Source organism: Saimiri boliviensis, chromosome 4, assembly GCF_048565385.1.
Source record: "Saimiri boliviensis isolate mSaiBol1 chromosome 4, mSaiBol1.pri, whole genome shotgun sequence".
Taxonomy (NCBI): Eukaryota; Metazoa; Chordata; class Mammalia; order Primates; family Cebidae; genus Saimiri; species Saimiri boliviensis.
The window spans coordinates 87,855,206-87,870,132 of record NC_133452.1 but is presented as its reverse complement, the minus strand read 5'-3'; the positions used below and the strand labels follow the sequence as shown (position 1 = coordinate 87,870,132).

Sequence of the window (14,927 nt, the reverse complement as noted above, 5' to 3'; positions counted from 1 at the left end):
TGAAGTCTGGCTCTGTCACCCAGGCAGGAGTGCAGTGGCATGATCTCAGCTCACTGCAACCTCTAGCTCCTGGTTAAAGTAATTCTCCCTGCCTTAGCCTCCCAAGAAGCTGGGATTTACCGGCACCCACCCACCACGCCCAGCTAATTTTTGTATTTTCGGTAGAGGTGGGGTTTCGTCATGTTGGCCAGGCTGGTCTTGAACTCTTGACCTCAGGTGATCCACCCGTCTCAACCTCCCAGGGTGCTGAGATTATAGGTGTGAGCCACCATGTCTTGCCAAGGATGAAAATCTAAAATCAGAAAATAATACAACACAGGCCAGGCGTGGTGGCTCACACCTGTAATCCCAGCACTTCGGGAGGCCGAGACGGGTGGATCACCTGAGGTCAGGAGTTTAAGACCAGCCTGGCCAACATGGAGAAACCCCATTTCTACTAAAAATACAAAAATTAGCTAAGTGTGGTGGCACACACCTGTAATCCCAGCTACTTGGGAGGATGAGGCAGTATAATTGCTTGAATCTGGGAGGCAGAAGCTGCAGTGAGCAGAGATCACGTCTGCACTCCAGCTTGGGTAACAGAGTGAGACCCTGTCTCACAAAAAAGAAAAAAAAAATTATCCTTAATGTTCTAGTCCTCCCCTAAATTGACACATCAAGGCTAAATTTTTTTCAACTAAAAGAATCTCTAAATGAGTTATCTATTACTTTTAATTGGAAGGGAAACATGTACAACCCAAAACCAAGAAAACTTATTTAGGTTTGAACTCTATGACTTCATCAAAAACTAAACAAAAACTTTAAGTTTTAATGCTGTTTACTGAAAAAGCATTTTAAGAGAAGACTGCTAAAAGGCAATGTTTTTTTGAGATAGGGTCTTACTTTCATCGCTCAAGCTGGAGTGCAATCACAGCTCACTGCAGCCTTGACCTCCTGGGCTCAAGTGATCCTCCTATCTCAGCCTCCTGAGTAGCTAGACGAGAGTTGCACGACACGACACCTAGCTAATTTTTGTATTTTTAGTAGACGTGGGGTTTCACCAGGTTGCCCAGGCTGATCTCAAACACCTGAGCTCAAGCGATCTGCCTGCCTCAGCCTCCCAAAGTGCTGAGATTACAGGCATGAGTCATCATGCCCTGTTAAAAAGGCAAAATTTAATTACCTAGGGACGATGAGAAAAACTGCATGTATCTCTATGAAAAAGCATGCTAAATAGTACCAATTCTGAAATGTGGTAAAATGAATTAACTGATTATAGTGCAGGTTGAAAATCTGTTGTCAAAAATGACACCCATATATATAGGTGTGTATTATACAGATTTTATATGTGTATGCACAAAATGCTAGGGGGAAACTCCAAAATGTTAGGTGATGGTATTTTAAGTAATTTCTCCTTTCTTCTTTATATTTTATATTTTCCAAATTTCCTACAATGAAAATGTATCCTTTTTCAATCTGTAAAAGCAGTAAAAAGTTGTTGAGGAAAAAAAAAATCCAAGCCAGATACAATGGTGCATGCCTGTAATCCCATCTACTCAAGAGGCTGACATGGAGGATTGCTTGAGCCCAGGAGTTTGAGGTCGCAATGCTCTATAATGGCGCTGTGAACAGCCACTAAACTCTCGCCTGGGCAACATGGTGAAATCCCATCTCTTAAAAACAATTCAACCCTTCCCTGCTACATTTTTAATGTTCCCAATTACCTTGGACTGTTCTGCCCTTGAAAAGTGATAGAAATACAAGTTGAACTCTTTGGCACATTCTGGTTTCAGTTCATACATGCCTCGTCCTGTTAATCCAGGTTTCCTATGAAAGAAAGGACCTTAGAATATTATTACTAAAGCCACGCACTAATTTATGAGAGTCTTGGATATTAGAACAAGAAAGCAGAGCTCTCATATACTGCTGGTGGGTGTTAAGTTACAACTATTTTCAGTGGGTTGATTTGGCAATCTAAATCAAATTCTGCATGCATCCATTTTATTTAGCACACCCACTTTGAATTTATCCTAACTGGACAAGTGAACCCAATGGGCACTGCAGTGGCAACAATTAAAAAGTGGAACAACAGGAAATAAGTAATAAGTTACAACATATATAAACAATTGAACATCATTAACAGTGATGATAATTTCTCTATTTTCACATGTAAAGACATCTATGTTAAGTTTTTTTAAGTGGAAAAAAGCATGTACACTATTGGGGTTTAGAGACTTTTCCTAAGCAAGTTATAAAACCTAGAAGCCAAATGAGACAGTTTTAAAAACAGAAATTACACCAAATTAAAAACAAGGGACAGACTGGAAAAAAGTGCTTGAGATGTATTAAATAAGAATTGATATTTCTACTATATAAAAATACTTATGTAACAATAAGATAGGGACAAACAACCATAAAGAAAAATGGATTAAAGTATGAAAAAACATAAATGGCCAATTAGCACATAAATAGATGCTCAACTTCACTGTTAGAGTAATGCAAATTAAAATAAGGTACTGTTTTCACCCATCTAATGTGCAGAAATTAAAAGACGCTCATATTAAGGTGTTGACAAAGTTGCAGGGCACTCTTCATACACTGCTAGTCAGAGTGTAAATTGCTGACTTTTTTGGGAATGCAATTAGGAGGTACGTATCAAAATGTGATACAAACTTTCATTTTGATCTGGCTAATCCTCAAAAAACACTTTCACAGTCAAAGATACACTTGTTAATGCTATATGTACAAGGATGTTCAATATTTGTTTCTAAGAGAAAATCTGGAAATTATGTATTACACTAATAGGGAAGAGGTTAGATACATTACAGTACATGACTACAAAAAAGTGAAAAAGCTCATGCCTATAATACTAGTACTTTGGGAGGCTGACGTGGACTGGATCACTTGAGGTCAAGGAGTTCGAGACCAGTCTGGCCATCATGGCAAAACCTCATCTATACTAAAAATAAAAAAAATTAGCCAGGTGTGGTGCTGGGCACCTGCAGTTCCAGCTACTTGGGAGGCTGAGACAAGAGAACTGCCTGAACCCAGGAGGTGGAGGTTGCAGTGAGCCAAGATTATGCCACTGCACTCCAGCCTGGGTGACAAAGTAAGACTCAAGTGAAAAAGGATGAAGTATGCCTCTATGTACTGACAAAATATATTATGTAAAAAACAAAAAATCCCCAAAGACACAAACATATGGAAACATCCCATTAAAGTTTAATTTTAAAAAAGATTATAGAACAGTATATATAAAATGAACCATTTTTTTGGTTATAAATATGTGTTCCAAGTATAGAAAAAAATGTAGAAAGATATACATCTGAAAATAATAGAAATCATTTGAATGGTTGGATTACAGGTAATATTTTTTCTGAAAGCAAGTATTGTCTTTATAACCAACAAAAAAATAAAGACACTGTCTATCTTCAAAAATTTATAGTGGAATAAAAAAAATGAAGACATTGTCATTGGGATAGGAAGCAAGGAAAAAAACAGGCTTAAGAAACCGCCTCAACAACTTTAAGGTATAGGCCAGTTTACTGATTGGGAAAGATTGTTTAGGAATGTGTTCCCACAATTTAGGCGGCACATTCAAAAGGAAATAAAAGAAAGCAGTTTTAAGAAATTACAATGCATTTACTTAGGTAACTGCTGAGGTTAATTTTTACTATTTGAAACCGTCAGCTATGAACACCTATTCTGAATGTGATGAAAACCCTCACAATGTTACTTTATGTTGCTGAGTATAGGGTGAAATTGGAAAAGTGAAATGTCAGTGAGCAATCTCATTCACAGCTATAATTTGAAACTGTCTGTCACTCTCTGAAAAATGCAACTTCATTCCCAGTTCCATCAAAGAAAACACTCTAAGAAAAATGAATGTACTGGAAAAATAAAAAAAAGAATGTGAAATAATAGGAAGTGAACTCACTTGAAATGGGCAACTGCTTCGATTACACTCTCCATGCCAGTCTCCTTGTTCTCCTAAAGGTACAGGACACAAGTGTGTTTCATGCTAATAATACCTGCTAGCACTCAGCATTGTGTTTTAGCCCACTGACCCTCATAATAACCTGAGGTAGATACACCTTATCTCCACTTTTACACATGAGGATTCCACAGCAAATATAATGATTAATACAAAACTAGACACACTTACTTGGTAAGCTGATGTTCATTTAAATTGATATATTATTTTTAAATACATAAAATAGATAAAACCTTATGATTTTTAAAAAGTCACTACCATATGGAATCAAATTAAGAGCTTTCTAAAAGGAATTAAATGAAAAATAAAGTATATAAAACATTAAATTTATGCAAAATACTTTTGGTGTTTTACAAAATAGTTGCACTAATTTCTTCTCTATATTTTCAGTACAACAGCACTTCCCAAATCACATCTCACTCATGACAAGATATTAATAGGAATTCCGTGAATAAATAATTCTCTAAAACGTTTGGGAAATACAGTTACGATCACTTTATATAAGGTTTAAACCACTTTAAAAATGCTTTTTGAAATTTTATTGTTCCTTAAAGTTTAGGCTAAATTATAACTGATTCCTAACTGAACAACTTGGGATTCATTTCCTGCATTAAAGAAGTACAAGTAATTTTTATCTTGACTAGATATTTAGTGACATTAAGAAATTATTCATTATTTGGCAAGGCGTGGTGGCTCATGCCTGTAATCCCAGCACTTTGGGAGGCTGAGGTGTGTGGATCACTTGAGACCAGGAGTTCGAGACCAGACTGGACAACATGGTGAAACCCCATCTCTGCTAAAAATATAAAGATTAACTGGGCGTGGTGGTGTGTGCCTGTACTCCCAACTACTTAGGAGGCTGAGGCAGGAGAATCGTTTGAACCCAGGAGGGGGAGGTTGCAGTGAGTCTCTGGAGGCCAAGAAGGAAGAAGCTGTGGAAAACATTATTTATTCTACTCAACATATGTGAGCAGGTACTTCTGACTCTCTTCCTCAATATACTAGGTTATAAAGCATTATCCATATTCATGGCAATTTTGCACTAAAGACCCTATAATGACCTCTTTCTGTGGGGTACAGGCATTAGTTCTAAAGTTTGAGCTTACCTTTTTTTTAGTGCCCTTATGCTCTTCAAGGCTTTATTGGAACAGATTCTATTCCTATTCTGTTTTCTACTCCTATTCTCTTTTTTCTAATTATTTATAATAAGAGTGACTGGAATTATACACATCCCATAATGATAGATTTTACAATTGTAAGAAAGGTATACAAAAATAAATCTATACATACTAGACTGATAGGCAGGGAAAAGTTTCTACAATTTTCTTTTTAGAAATGTAGGTACTTACATCTTCTGGTAAGGACTTTACCAACTCACTATGAGCCATAGGCTTGATACTCAACTGATGGATAATCTCTCGCTTGATTTCATCTGTAGCATTTACCTGTCCAACTCCAGGACTAAATCTCTCTCCTGCCAAAAATGAGAGAGTATATATACACACATTTAACATAATCACAATACTCTTGTGATATATGCTTATAATTCATGCAGCATGTTATATTTCTCTAAGTCTCTCTGAGCAATGAGAAAGCAAGGACTGTTCTGGCAACAAGCCAGGGAGACAGCAGCTCTTGACCATACTTCTGCGTCTCAGACCCGACACGTGAGTGCAGGCTTTAGGCAGTGGAGAGAGCTCTCCTGCAGTTTCAAAAGAATGGGATCAGAAGTGTGGGAAGGGATTAAATGTAGTCAAGGAGACTGTATTTACCCTATTCTCCTTGGGGGAGCAAGAAGGGAGAGCCTTCCTTTCCCCTTCTATCTAGCAGCAAATAAAATATCAACGTTGGAGACCTTCTTCATCGGTATTATCTCCTGACAGTAGCCAGGATTCTCTGCTCTATGGACTATGGAGGGTCTAAAACAGTAGTAAAAGACAGAAAATATAGATAATAAGGAAAGAAATTCACATCTATTAGCCATAGGGCTCCATTAGCTTGGAATTATTGTATCTGAAGTCAAGAAGAAGATATTTTTGTACCACAAATCCACGGAGAAAAACATAGCTAAGATATAAAGTAAGAGCAAATAGATCTTAACCTATTCTTTGCTTGCTAAATTCTCCTGTCCCCACCCCACCACCACCCTGCAAAACACAGAGTCTTCCAGTTTATTCTGCTTCAGTAGTTGTATTTTCTCCTTCTTCCAAAACACCACGGTGCTGTTACTCTCAATGCTACAGTAACCAGAGGGGAGAAAAAGAGGAATATTCCAATTTGCTTCCCCTGAGTATCCTCTCACAACACAGGAGACACAGGTCAGAAATTCCAAACTATGTGCTACTACAAACTTCAATGTAATAAATGCTTCCAACAATTTAAACTTACCAACAAGCATTATAATGAGGTATAGCATTTCTTCTATTAGAGTATTATTCTGCTGAACAACATCCTATAACAAGTGAGGGAAGATAAAGTTCAGAGATAAGAATAGGCATATCGTATAATCTCAGAGGATTAACATATTCAAAAAGAAGAAAAGATGCTTCATTAGCAATGTGTTGTAGTTTCATAAAACATGGTCTTACCTTATGGGTAATCTCAGAACTAAATCTTTTCCCATAGTCTGGAGTACTGAAAATCTGATAAAGTTCAAAGCGGCTGAGCATGATCATCAGGAAATGATTTGGATCCATCATGGAGACACCTGTCTTTTTTTTTTTTTTTTTTTAATGTTTGAGATAAAGGAAAAGAGGAAGGTCAAAGGGGCCATTAAACATTAGTGAGAGATAGTTTGGCTTGCACAAGAGATAGCAGTTTACCAATCCAAAAAGGTTCATGATCCCAACAAAAGATAAAAACCCATTTAGCCTCAATCCCTACTTATGGTAGCTGACAAGTGTGGAAAGGAATCTAAATTGGTAAAACAAAACACAAACAAACAAACAAACAAAAAAGCCCCAAACCTAAGCCCACACAGCAGAGTAACATGGACTACGAGTTCTCTTTCCTTCTGGTGCCTTGAATTAATTGTATTCCTGTGAATTCAGTTCCAAAATTTTATTCTGGGGTTCTCTGATCACTGTCTGGACTCAGGGAAATGTGGTATGTTAATTAACCTTCTAGTATTTTTTTTGAGACGGAGTTTCGCTCTTGTTACCCAGGCTGGAGTGCAATGGCGCAATCTCGGCTCACCGCAACCTCCGCCTCCTGGGCTCAGGCAATTCTCCTGCCTCAGCCTCCTGAGTAGCTGGGATTACAGGCATGCACCACCACGCCCAGCTAGTTTTTTTGTATTTTTAGTAGAGACGGGGTTTCACCATGTTGACCAGGATGGTCTCGATCTTTGGACCTCGTGATCCACCCGCCTCGGCCTCCCAAAGTGCTGGGATTACAGGCTTGAGCCACCGCGCCCGGCCAACCTTCTAGTATTTTAAAGATACAGATATTAAACTATTACCTGAATCTCTCAACCTTTTTTTCTGGTAAGCATTACACTAACTGAAGTGACAGCTTTGAAATATTAGTTTCAGTTCTCTTTTAATTCCATTTGTATAAATTATAAATCAACCTAGATTTTAATTTGTTTTGAACTAATAATTTTTTGAAATATACATTTCTTGACTTTATTTTTCTGTAATGACTAAATCCATTCAGTAGTAACAGAGAACTACTGCTATGTGACAAGTATTATGCAAAGCAAAAAGGATAGAAAAAGAAACAAGATATACTGCTATGGTTTGGTGGGGTGCAGGTAGGACGCTGAAGAGTAAATAGTCATCACAATCCAGGGTTGTGAGTGCTTGTCAGGACTAAAGACCATGCTAGGGGGCTCACAAAAGGGACATGTAGCCAAGTTTTAGAGTGTCAGAGAAGGATTCCCAGAGGAAGTGATGCTAAAGTAAACACAAAGACAAGCAGGAAAATAAGTTAGCTAGGCAAATGGAAAAGGAAGGGGTGGATAACTTAGGGAGCAAAAGAAATAAATATGCAGAGTTTAAGATTTATGAGAATATGGCAAGTTCTGGGAACTTCAATGTAATTAGTTTAAGGGGTTTAAAGTAAGAGGTTTAAAATTAGTTAAAGAACCAGAGGACAACAAAGTATATGACTTTAGCAACTAGGTGGACTGTGGAACAATTCGTTGAGGTAGGGAACTGAAGACAGGAAGAAGGTATGGAGGAAATACGAGGAGTTATTCTGAACACGTTTAATCTGAAGTATGTCTAGGAAATACAGATGGAGATGATCTAAAGGCTGTTAGCCATATGAATTTGGAGCTTGGGAGACAGGGCTAGGCTGGAGTTAATAGATTTGGGAGTGATCACAACTGACTGGATTCTATGGAAATAATAACAAGAAACAAAAGACTCCCCACAACCTTTAAGTTCAATGTTTTTAATTCATTACCTGAAGCATTACTATATCCTTGTCAAACATCTCACGTCTGCATTTCACATTATGGTAGTAATAAATCTAAAAAAATAAGTAATTATATTGGGTAAATAGTTTTTGTTGGTTAAGGCTCTCTCTCCCAATCTTTCCCCACAAGCACAAGTTTGTACAAGTAAGAATGTTTGCACGTGTGTGATGTGGTTTCTCCAACAATGAATATTATCTTAGTATAGATTAATTAATTACAGATTTTCACATTACAGTGATCTTACTCTGGTCCATATTTTGCAGCTAACTTGCTGTGTCTCCCAATAAAGTAAAAGATTGTTGTCTCAGGAAGGTTAGGAGCTATCAAAAACAGGAGGGGAAAAAACAATCTGTCTACGGCCGTATCACTCCAAATGTGCCAAACCTTGTCTGATCTCATAAAAAAAAAAAATTCATTCCAAGCCTACTATGAGGTCTAAAAAGTAAACCTCAATTTTACAGCTATACTAAAAAGGACTTTTATCTTTTAATTCAATTTAATTTAAATAAATAAAATCTGGATTATTATTTTTTAATATCCAACTTTGTTCTAAAAAATTATTTCAAGTAAAAATCATGACCACTGTTGTTCATTTTTATTTTTGATATTATTTGACAAATTATGAATAAAAGTTCTAAGAATTTTTTATCATTACATTTATGCTTTCAAACAATATAGATACTCAGCTTTTACTAAGTCCACTGAAAATTACAACATTCACAGAAGCCAAAAATGGAATGAAAACTCTTCATAGAATTAGGAAACACTTACCTGGTTTACTAAAGAGAACCCATTTCTTCTCCACATTCCGGCATGTACTTGGGCACATAAAACGAGACATCTAAGAGGGTGTTCTATCAACATGGGTGGGCTAAGTTCACTCTACATATACAAAAAATAAAAAAACAGAAAACAAAAAAATCACACACAATCAATGCTATAAAGAAGTTTGGCTGATAGGGATAAAAGCTTTTATAAAACACAATATAAATTAATTTTTTTTTTTTTTGAGACAGTCTCACTCTGTCACCCAGGCTGGAATGTAGTGGCGCAATCTTGGCCTCCCGGGTTCAAGTGATTCTCTTCCCTCAGCATCCCGAGTAGCTGGGATTACAGGCATGGGCCACCATGCCTGGCTAATTTTTGTATTTTTAGTAGAGATGGGGGTCTTGCTATGTTGGCCAGGTTGGTCTTGAACTCCTTACCTCAGCTGATCCACCTGTCTCGGCTTCCCAAAGTACTGGGATTACAAGTGTGAGCCACCACACTCAGCCTTATTTATTTTCATTATTTTAAGATATGTTTATGTGGTGGTTAGTTTTATGTATCAACTTAGCAAGGCTACAGTATCCCACTTATGATCAACACCAATCTAATGTTGCTATGAAGGTATTTTTACACACGATTGACATTCAAATCACAGACTGGCTGAGCATGGTGGCTCACACCTATAATCTCTGCACTTTGGGAGGCTGAGGCAGATGGATCACCTGAGATTAGGAGTTTTGAGACCAGCCTGGACAACATGGTAAAATCCTGTCTCTACTAAAAATACAAAAATCTCTACTAAAAATAAAAACACCGGGCATGGTGGCAGGTGCCTATATTCCCAACTTCTCAGGAGGCTGAGGTAGGAGAATCCCTTGAATGAGGAGGCGGAGGTTGCAGTGAGCTGAGATTGCACCACTGCATTCTAGCCTGGGTGACAGAGTGAAACTCTGTCTAAAACAAACAAATAAACAAACAAAAACATAGACTCTGCATAAAGCAGGTTACTCTCCAAACATGAGTGGGCTTCATCAACTCAGTTGAAGGCCTTCAGAAACGACTGATATCCCCCACAGCAGAAGAAATTATGCCTTTATGACAGCCACTGTACTCTAGACTGCAATATCAACTCTTCCCTGGGTCTCTCCAGTCTGCCAGTCCGCTCCCCTGCAGATTTCAGACTTGCCAGATTTCATTCTCCATTAACTTCATGAGCTAATTTCTTAAAACGAATCTCTCTCTCTCTCTCTCTCTCTCTTTACATGCACACATGCACATATCTTACTGGTTCTGTTCTCTGGAGAACCCAAACTAAAAATATGTTTCAAAGTGATTTCAAATACAAGGAACGTAATAAATAGGTATTCACTTTTAAATGTTAGTACCACTTACTAGAGGTAGGAGCTCTGGGAATTTATATGCCACTTCACTTTTGCTTAATAATACATGTAAACCTGCATAAAAGAACAAACAAAAAACAGTATTTCTATGAGTAAAAATCATTTAGGAAAAACATCCTACATATTCATTCAACTTTAACTTCTTTTCTCTTTGGGAACCTATCAAATTACCAATTAAGATATAAAATGAACTATATTAATAAAAGAAACTCTTTAATGCTTTTCACGAATCTCTCATCAAAGGCACACTTAGAACTAGCCTTAGTTGTATGTACTAATATATACTGAGGACATTTTAAAAGCTATCAAAACAATTTATATTCATGTTATGCCAACTTTAAGAGTTATATTTCACTGGGCCATGGAGTTTGTTCCTATTTAAAGCATAGTAGTGAGAGATCCTTCTGGCCACTGAACAGAGAAACTGGCCCTGGAATTCACAGTCTGCACTGATACTGACCTTTGAATTAAGTTCCCCAGAACTTCTGGTTCAGGATGAAAGCCTCTTTAGTTTCTCAACTCAAGGGATCTTGGTTGACTGCAACCTCTGTCTCCCGTGTTCAAGCGATTCTCCTGTCTTAGCCTCCCAAGTAGAGTAGCTGGGACTATAGGCGTACTCCACCAAGCCCAGTTAATTTTTGCATTTTTAGTAGAAATGGGGTTTTGCCATGTTGACCAGGCTGGCTTCAAACTCCTGACCTCAGGTGATCTGCTGGCCTTGGCCTCCCAAAGTGCTGGGATTACAGGTATGAGCTACTGTACCCAGCCTTCGGTTCATTCTGAATGTGTTCTCTCTGTGCTGTTACTTAAACAGACGACACCCTTTAAATTCTTATCAGTAGATACTGGCTACTTGCTCAAGCCTGGTTTGAGGCTTTCTTCATCTAGGGAAACTTGTGTAACTAATGCCATTCTAATAGCTTATTCTCAACATTTACTGCTCATGCTCCATTAGCACTTGCTTCCAACTGTCCATGAACCGTTTTGGGTATGTTCACTAAGTTTTCCACTTAGATTACAAGCACTTAGGCCAAGGTTTATCAAATACAATGAGATGAATACTCAAAAATATTCACACAACGGCTTTGAGGGAAGTAAAAACTTACGCAGAAATTAGTACATTTTTAGAGCATTGACTTTTTTCACTGTAGATAACTATCAGCATCAGTTTCCTCTCACAAAATTAGATTTTTAAAGGCAGAAGAGATCAGTGGCTCATTTGGAGACAGGACTCACTACTCATTTTCTTGCCTGCCCCCCCCCCACCTTTTTTATTAAGTGAATGCACAGGGCATGTGCAGCCACGCCTGTGTGCTACTTCCCCATGCATGCCTCGCTTTCTTGCCTTCTATCCAATACTTTTCCAAAACACCATGCTATAAATTGCCTGTGTTGAGGATCGACAGTTCACTTGCTCAAAATACTTACAAAAAAAACTGGGCCTGAACAAGTTATAGAAATAAGAGAGATTTCTTCTTATGACCATGATTTCATTCTAGGTAATGGTCTATTGCACCATTTTAATATTCAGATGTCTAAGAATAACAACTTTATAAGCCTCAGAGTAAGTAATCATCTTAAATGACTGTGACTTCAATAATATACCCATGGCAGGGGTCTATCAGTGGGATGAGATGGGTATCAGAACAATGAAAAAGATGCCTTCAGAATGAAAGAGGAATCATTACTACTGACTCCATGTACATTAAAAGGAAAATGAAGGAACATTATTAACAACTCTAGGCTCACAATTTTGTTAACTTAGATGAAATGGACCAATTCCTTGAAAGATACGAACTATCAAAACTCACACAAGGAGAAGTAGATAACATAAACGGGCCTGTATCTATTAAAGAAATGGAGTCAATAATTAATAACCTTCCAAAAACTAAAGCATCAGATGAGATGACTTCACTGGTGAGTTCTGTCAAACATTTAAGGAAGAAATGAAACAAATTCTCTACAATATATTCCAGAAAAAGACAAAACAAATAAAAAAAATACCCTCAATCACATTAAGCTACTGAACCACAAACTTAACATGAACTACATATTTTACAATGAGTATAAATATCTACCTTCGGAATTTCTATTCTCTGAATTAAAATGGAACTAAAGAAAACAGCAGGGTGTGAGCAAGGCAAGAATACCTAGAATCAAGAAATACAAAAGCTGTACTAAAATTAGTCTGCAGAGATGGATCAAGTGTATATTCAAAGTCCTTGGCCACTGTAAGATGACAGCTTCAGATATTCTACTAATTAATTACAAGTGGCTTATAAATCAACTACTTGAAATTAAAAGAATTATCACCCCATTATGGCCTTGTTCTTGACCTGTTATGTAAGAGGCTATCAATAAATATATGAAACAGCGGTTGGGCGTGGTGGCTCACGCCTATAATCCTAGCACTTTGGGAAGCCAAGGTGGGCGGATCATGAGGTCAAGAGATCGAGACCATCCAGGCTGACATGGTGAAACCCCCTCTCTACTAAAAAATACAAAAAATTAGCTAAGCGTGGTGGTGTGTGCCTGTAGTTCAAGCTACTCAGGAGGCTGAGGCAGAAGAATTGCTTGAACCCAGGAGGTGGAGGTTGCAGTGAGCCGAGATTGTGCCACTGCACTCCAGCCTGGCGCCTGATGACAGAGTGAGACTATCTCAAAAAAAAAAAAAAAAAAAAAAGAAAAAAAGAAAAAAAGAAACAGCTTAGAGAAAAAAAAGACTAGAAAAAAAGGAGAACAAAAAACCTAGGGTGGCTTTAAGTTATTAGCAATTGCTTAAGTGACAGATTAATTTGATGGTAACAACACAGAATTTTATTATTGATTGATTGATTGATTGATTGGCTCTAGTACTTGCCAACAACACAGACTTTTAAGCTAGATTCAGTTAAATGATAAAACATGTGGTATCTGTAGTTTAAAGTCTAAAGAAGCACTATGGCATAATGGCTATAAACATGGCCTCTGGGGCCAAACTTCCTTATAATGCCAACTTATGCTTTCTTGTTGTGTGACTTACTAAAGCCAAGTCACCCTCTATGCCTCTGTCTTTCCATCTGTGAAGCAAGCTTAATAATAATACCTACTTCACAGGACTATGTGATGACTGGACAAATCAATGATGTAAAAATCACAGAATAATGTCTGACAGACGGAAAGTAAGTATTCACAGATATTAACCGCAAACAATTTAAAAGACAATTTTAAGGTTTTATTTTAGGGGAAATGCTTTACCTGCAAGCAAGCGAGAAACTGGGAGGTGAATGCTAACTTTCTCTTGGGAAACACAGTATCTGATAGTTTCCACTGAATGTCCGCAAATGCTTAGCGTGATTGGCTGTTCACCATCAGTATAACCACCATGACACTGCATCAGTACAGCAAGACATTTCTTGTAAGCTTCAATTAACACTTTTTCCTAAAAAAGAGGGGTTTTTCTGTAAGTTACTCAAAAGGTTGAGTTTCTACAATATTGAATAAGCACCTCAAATTCAATGCTGAGGTAAGTACCTCAAATAACAACATGGGCAACACCAAACTCAGTCCTCCCTCCCAAACTTGGTCCCTCTTCCAATGTCCCCGGTCTCAGTGAATGACACATTGACCCATACAGCTGTGGAAATCTAGAAGTCATTCCAATATCCTCTTTTCCTCCTTTCCCCATTGTTCAATCTATTATCAAGCTGGCAACTTCATCTTCTAAGTTTCTCTCAAAACTTGCCACTTTTCTCCATCTCTAGTAACTCCAAGGCATTGCCGAGCATCTCTCTATTAAATTCTCTGGTTCGACTCTTGCCCCCTTCATCCATTCTCCATACAGAGCAGTTTTAAAAAACATGTAAATTGAATCATGTCACTGAATGGAGAATGGATAAAGGGGGCAAGAGTTAAGCAGGGAATTTAATAGAGATGGTAATCTCTAAAGGCTTCCCACTTCAATTAGAATAAAATGCAGGCTGGGTGTGGTGGCTCACACCTGTAATTCCAAGACTTTGGGAGGCTGAGGCAGATTGCTTAAGCCCAGGAGTTCAAGACCAACCTGGGCAACATGGTGAAACCCTGTCTCTACAAAAAATAAAAAATTTAGCTAGGTGTGATGGTGTTTGCCTGTTGTCCCAGCTACTCGGGAGCCTGAGGTGGGAGGATGACCTAAGTCCAGGGAGGTCAAGGCTGCAGTGAGCCAGGACTGCACCACTGTACTCTAGCCTGGGCAAGAGAGCACTGTTTCCAAAAAAGAAAAGAAAAGAAAATTATATTCAAACTTCTTTCCATGGCCAAGGCCCTGCAAAATCACTCCTGTGCCCAAATTTCTGTTTTCTACCTCTGTGCTCCAATCACAGACCTTTCTATAGCTCCTAGG

General features: G+C 37.9%; 1 protein-coding gene across 6 annotated transcripts in view; it reads right to left on the bottom strand.

The window, feature by feature from the left end:
• The window catches only part of UBR2 (ubiquitin protein ligase E3 component n-recognin 2), a 126,252-nt gene that overhangs the window by 43,623 nt on the left and 67,702 nt on the right, over positions 1-14,927 (bottom strand). For 5 of the 6 annotated variants that reach the window (XM_039467489.2, XM_039467488.2, XM_074397808.1 and 2 more), the window contains exons 15-23: positions 13,802-13,985; positions 10,557-10,618; positions 9,168-9,278; positions 8,384-8,449; positions 6,562-6,684; positions 6,362-6,425; positions 5,323-5,447; positions 3,917-3,969; positions 1,704-1,806 (exon numbers count right to left, since the gene is read on the bottom strand). In XM_039467489.2, coding sequence (XP_039323423.2) covers positions 1,704-1,806; positions 3,917-3,969; positions 5,323-5,447; positions 6,362-6,425; positions 6,562-6,684; positions 8,384-8,449; positions 9,168-9,278; positions 10,557-10,618; positions 13,802-13,985 — 891 coding nt within the window. Of the gene's footprint in view, positions 1-1,703; positions 1,807-3,916; positions 3,970-5,322; positions 5,448-6,361; positions 6,426-6,561; positions 6,685-8,383; positions 8,450-9,167; positions 9,279-10,556; positions 10,619-13,801; positions 13,986-14,927 lie in introns of those variants that run through there. The other variant, XM_074397810.1, reaches the window with a different exon arrangement.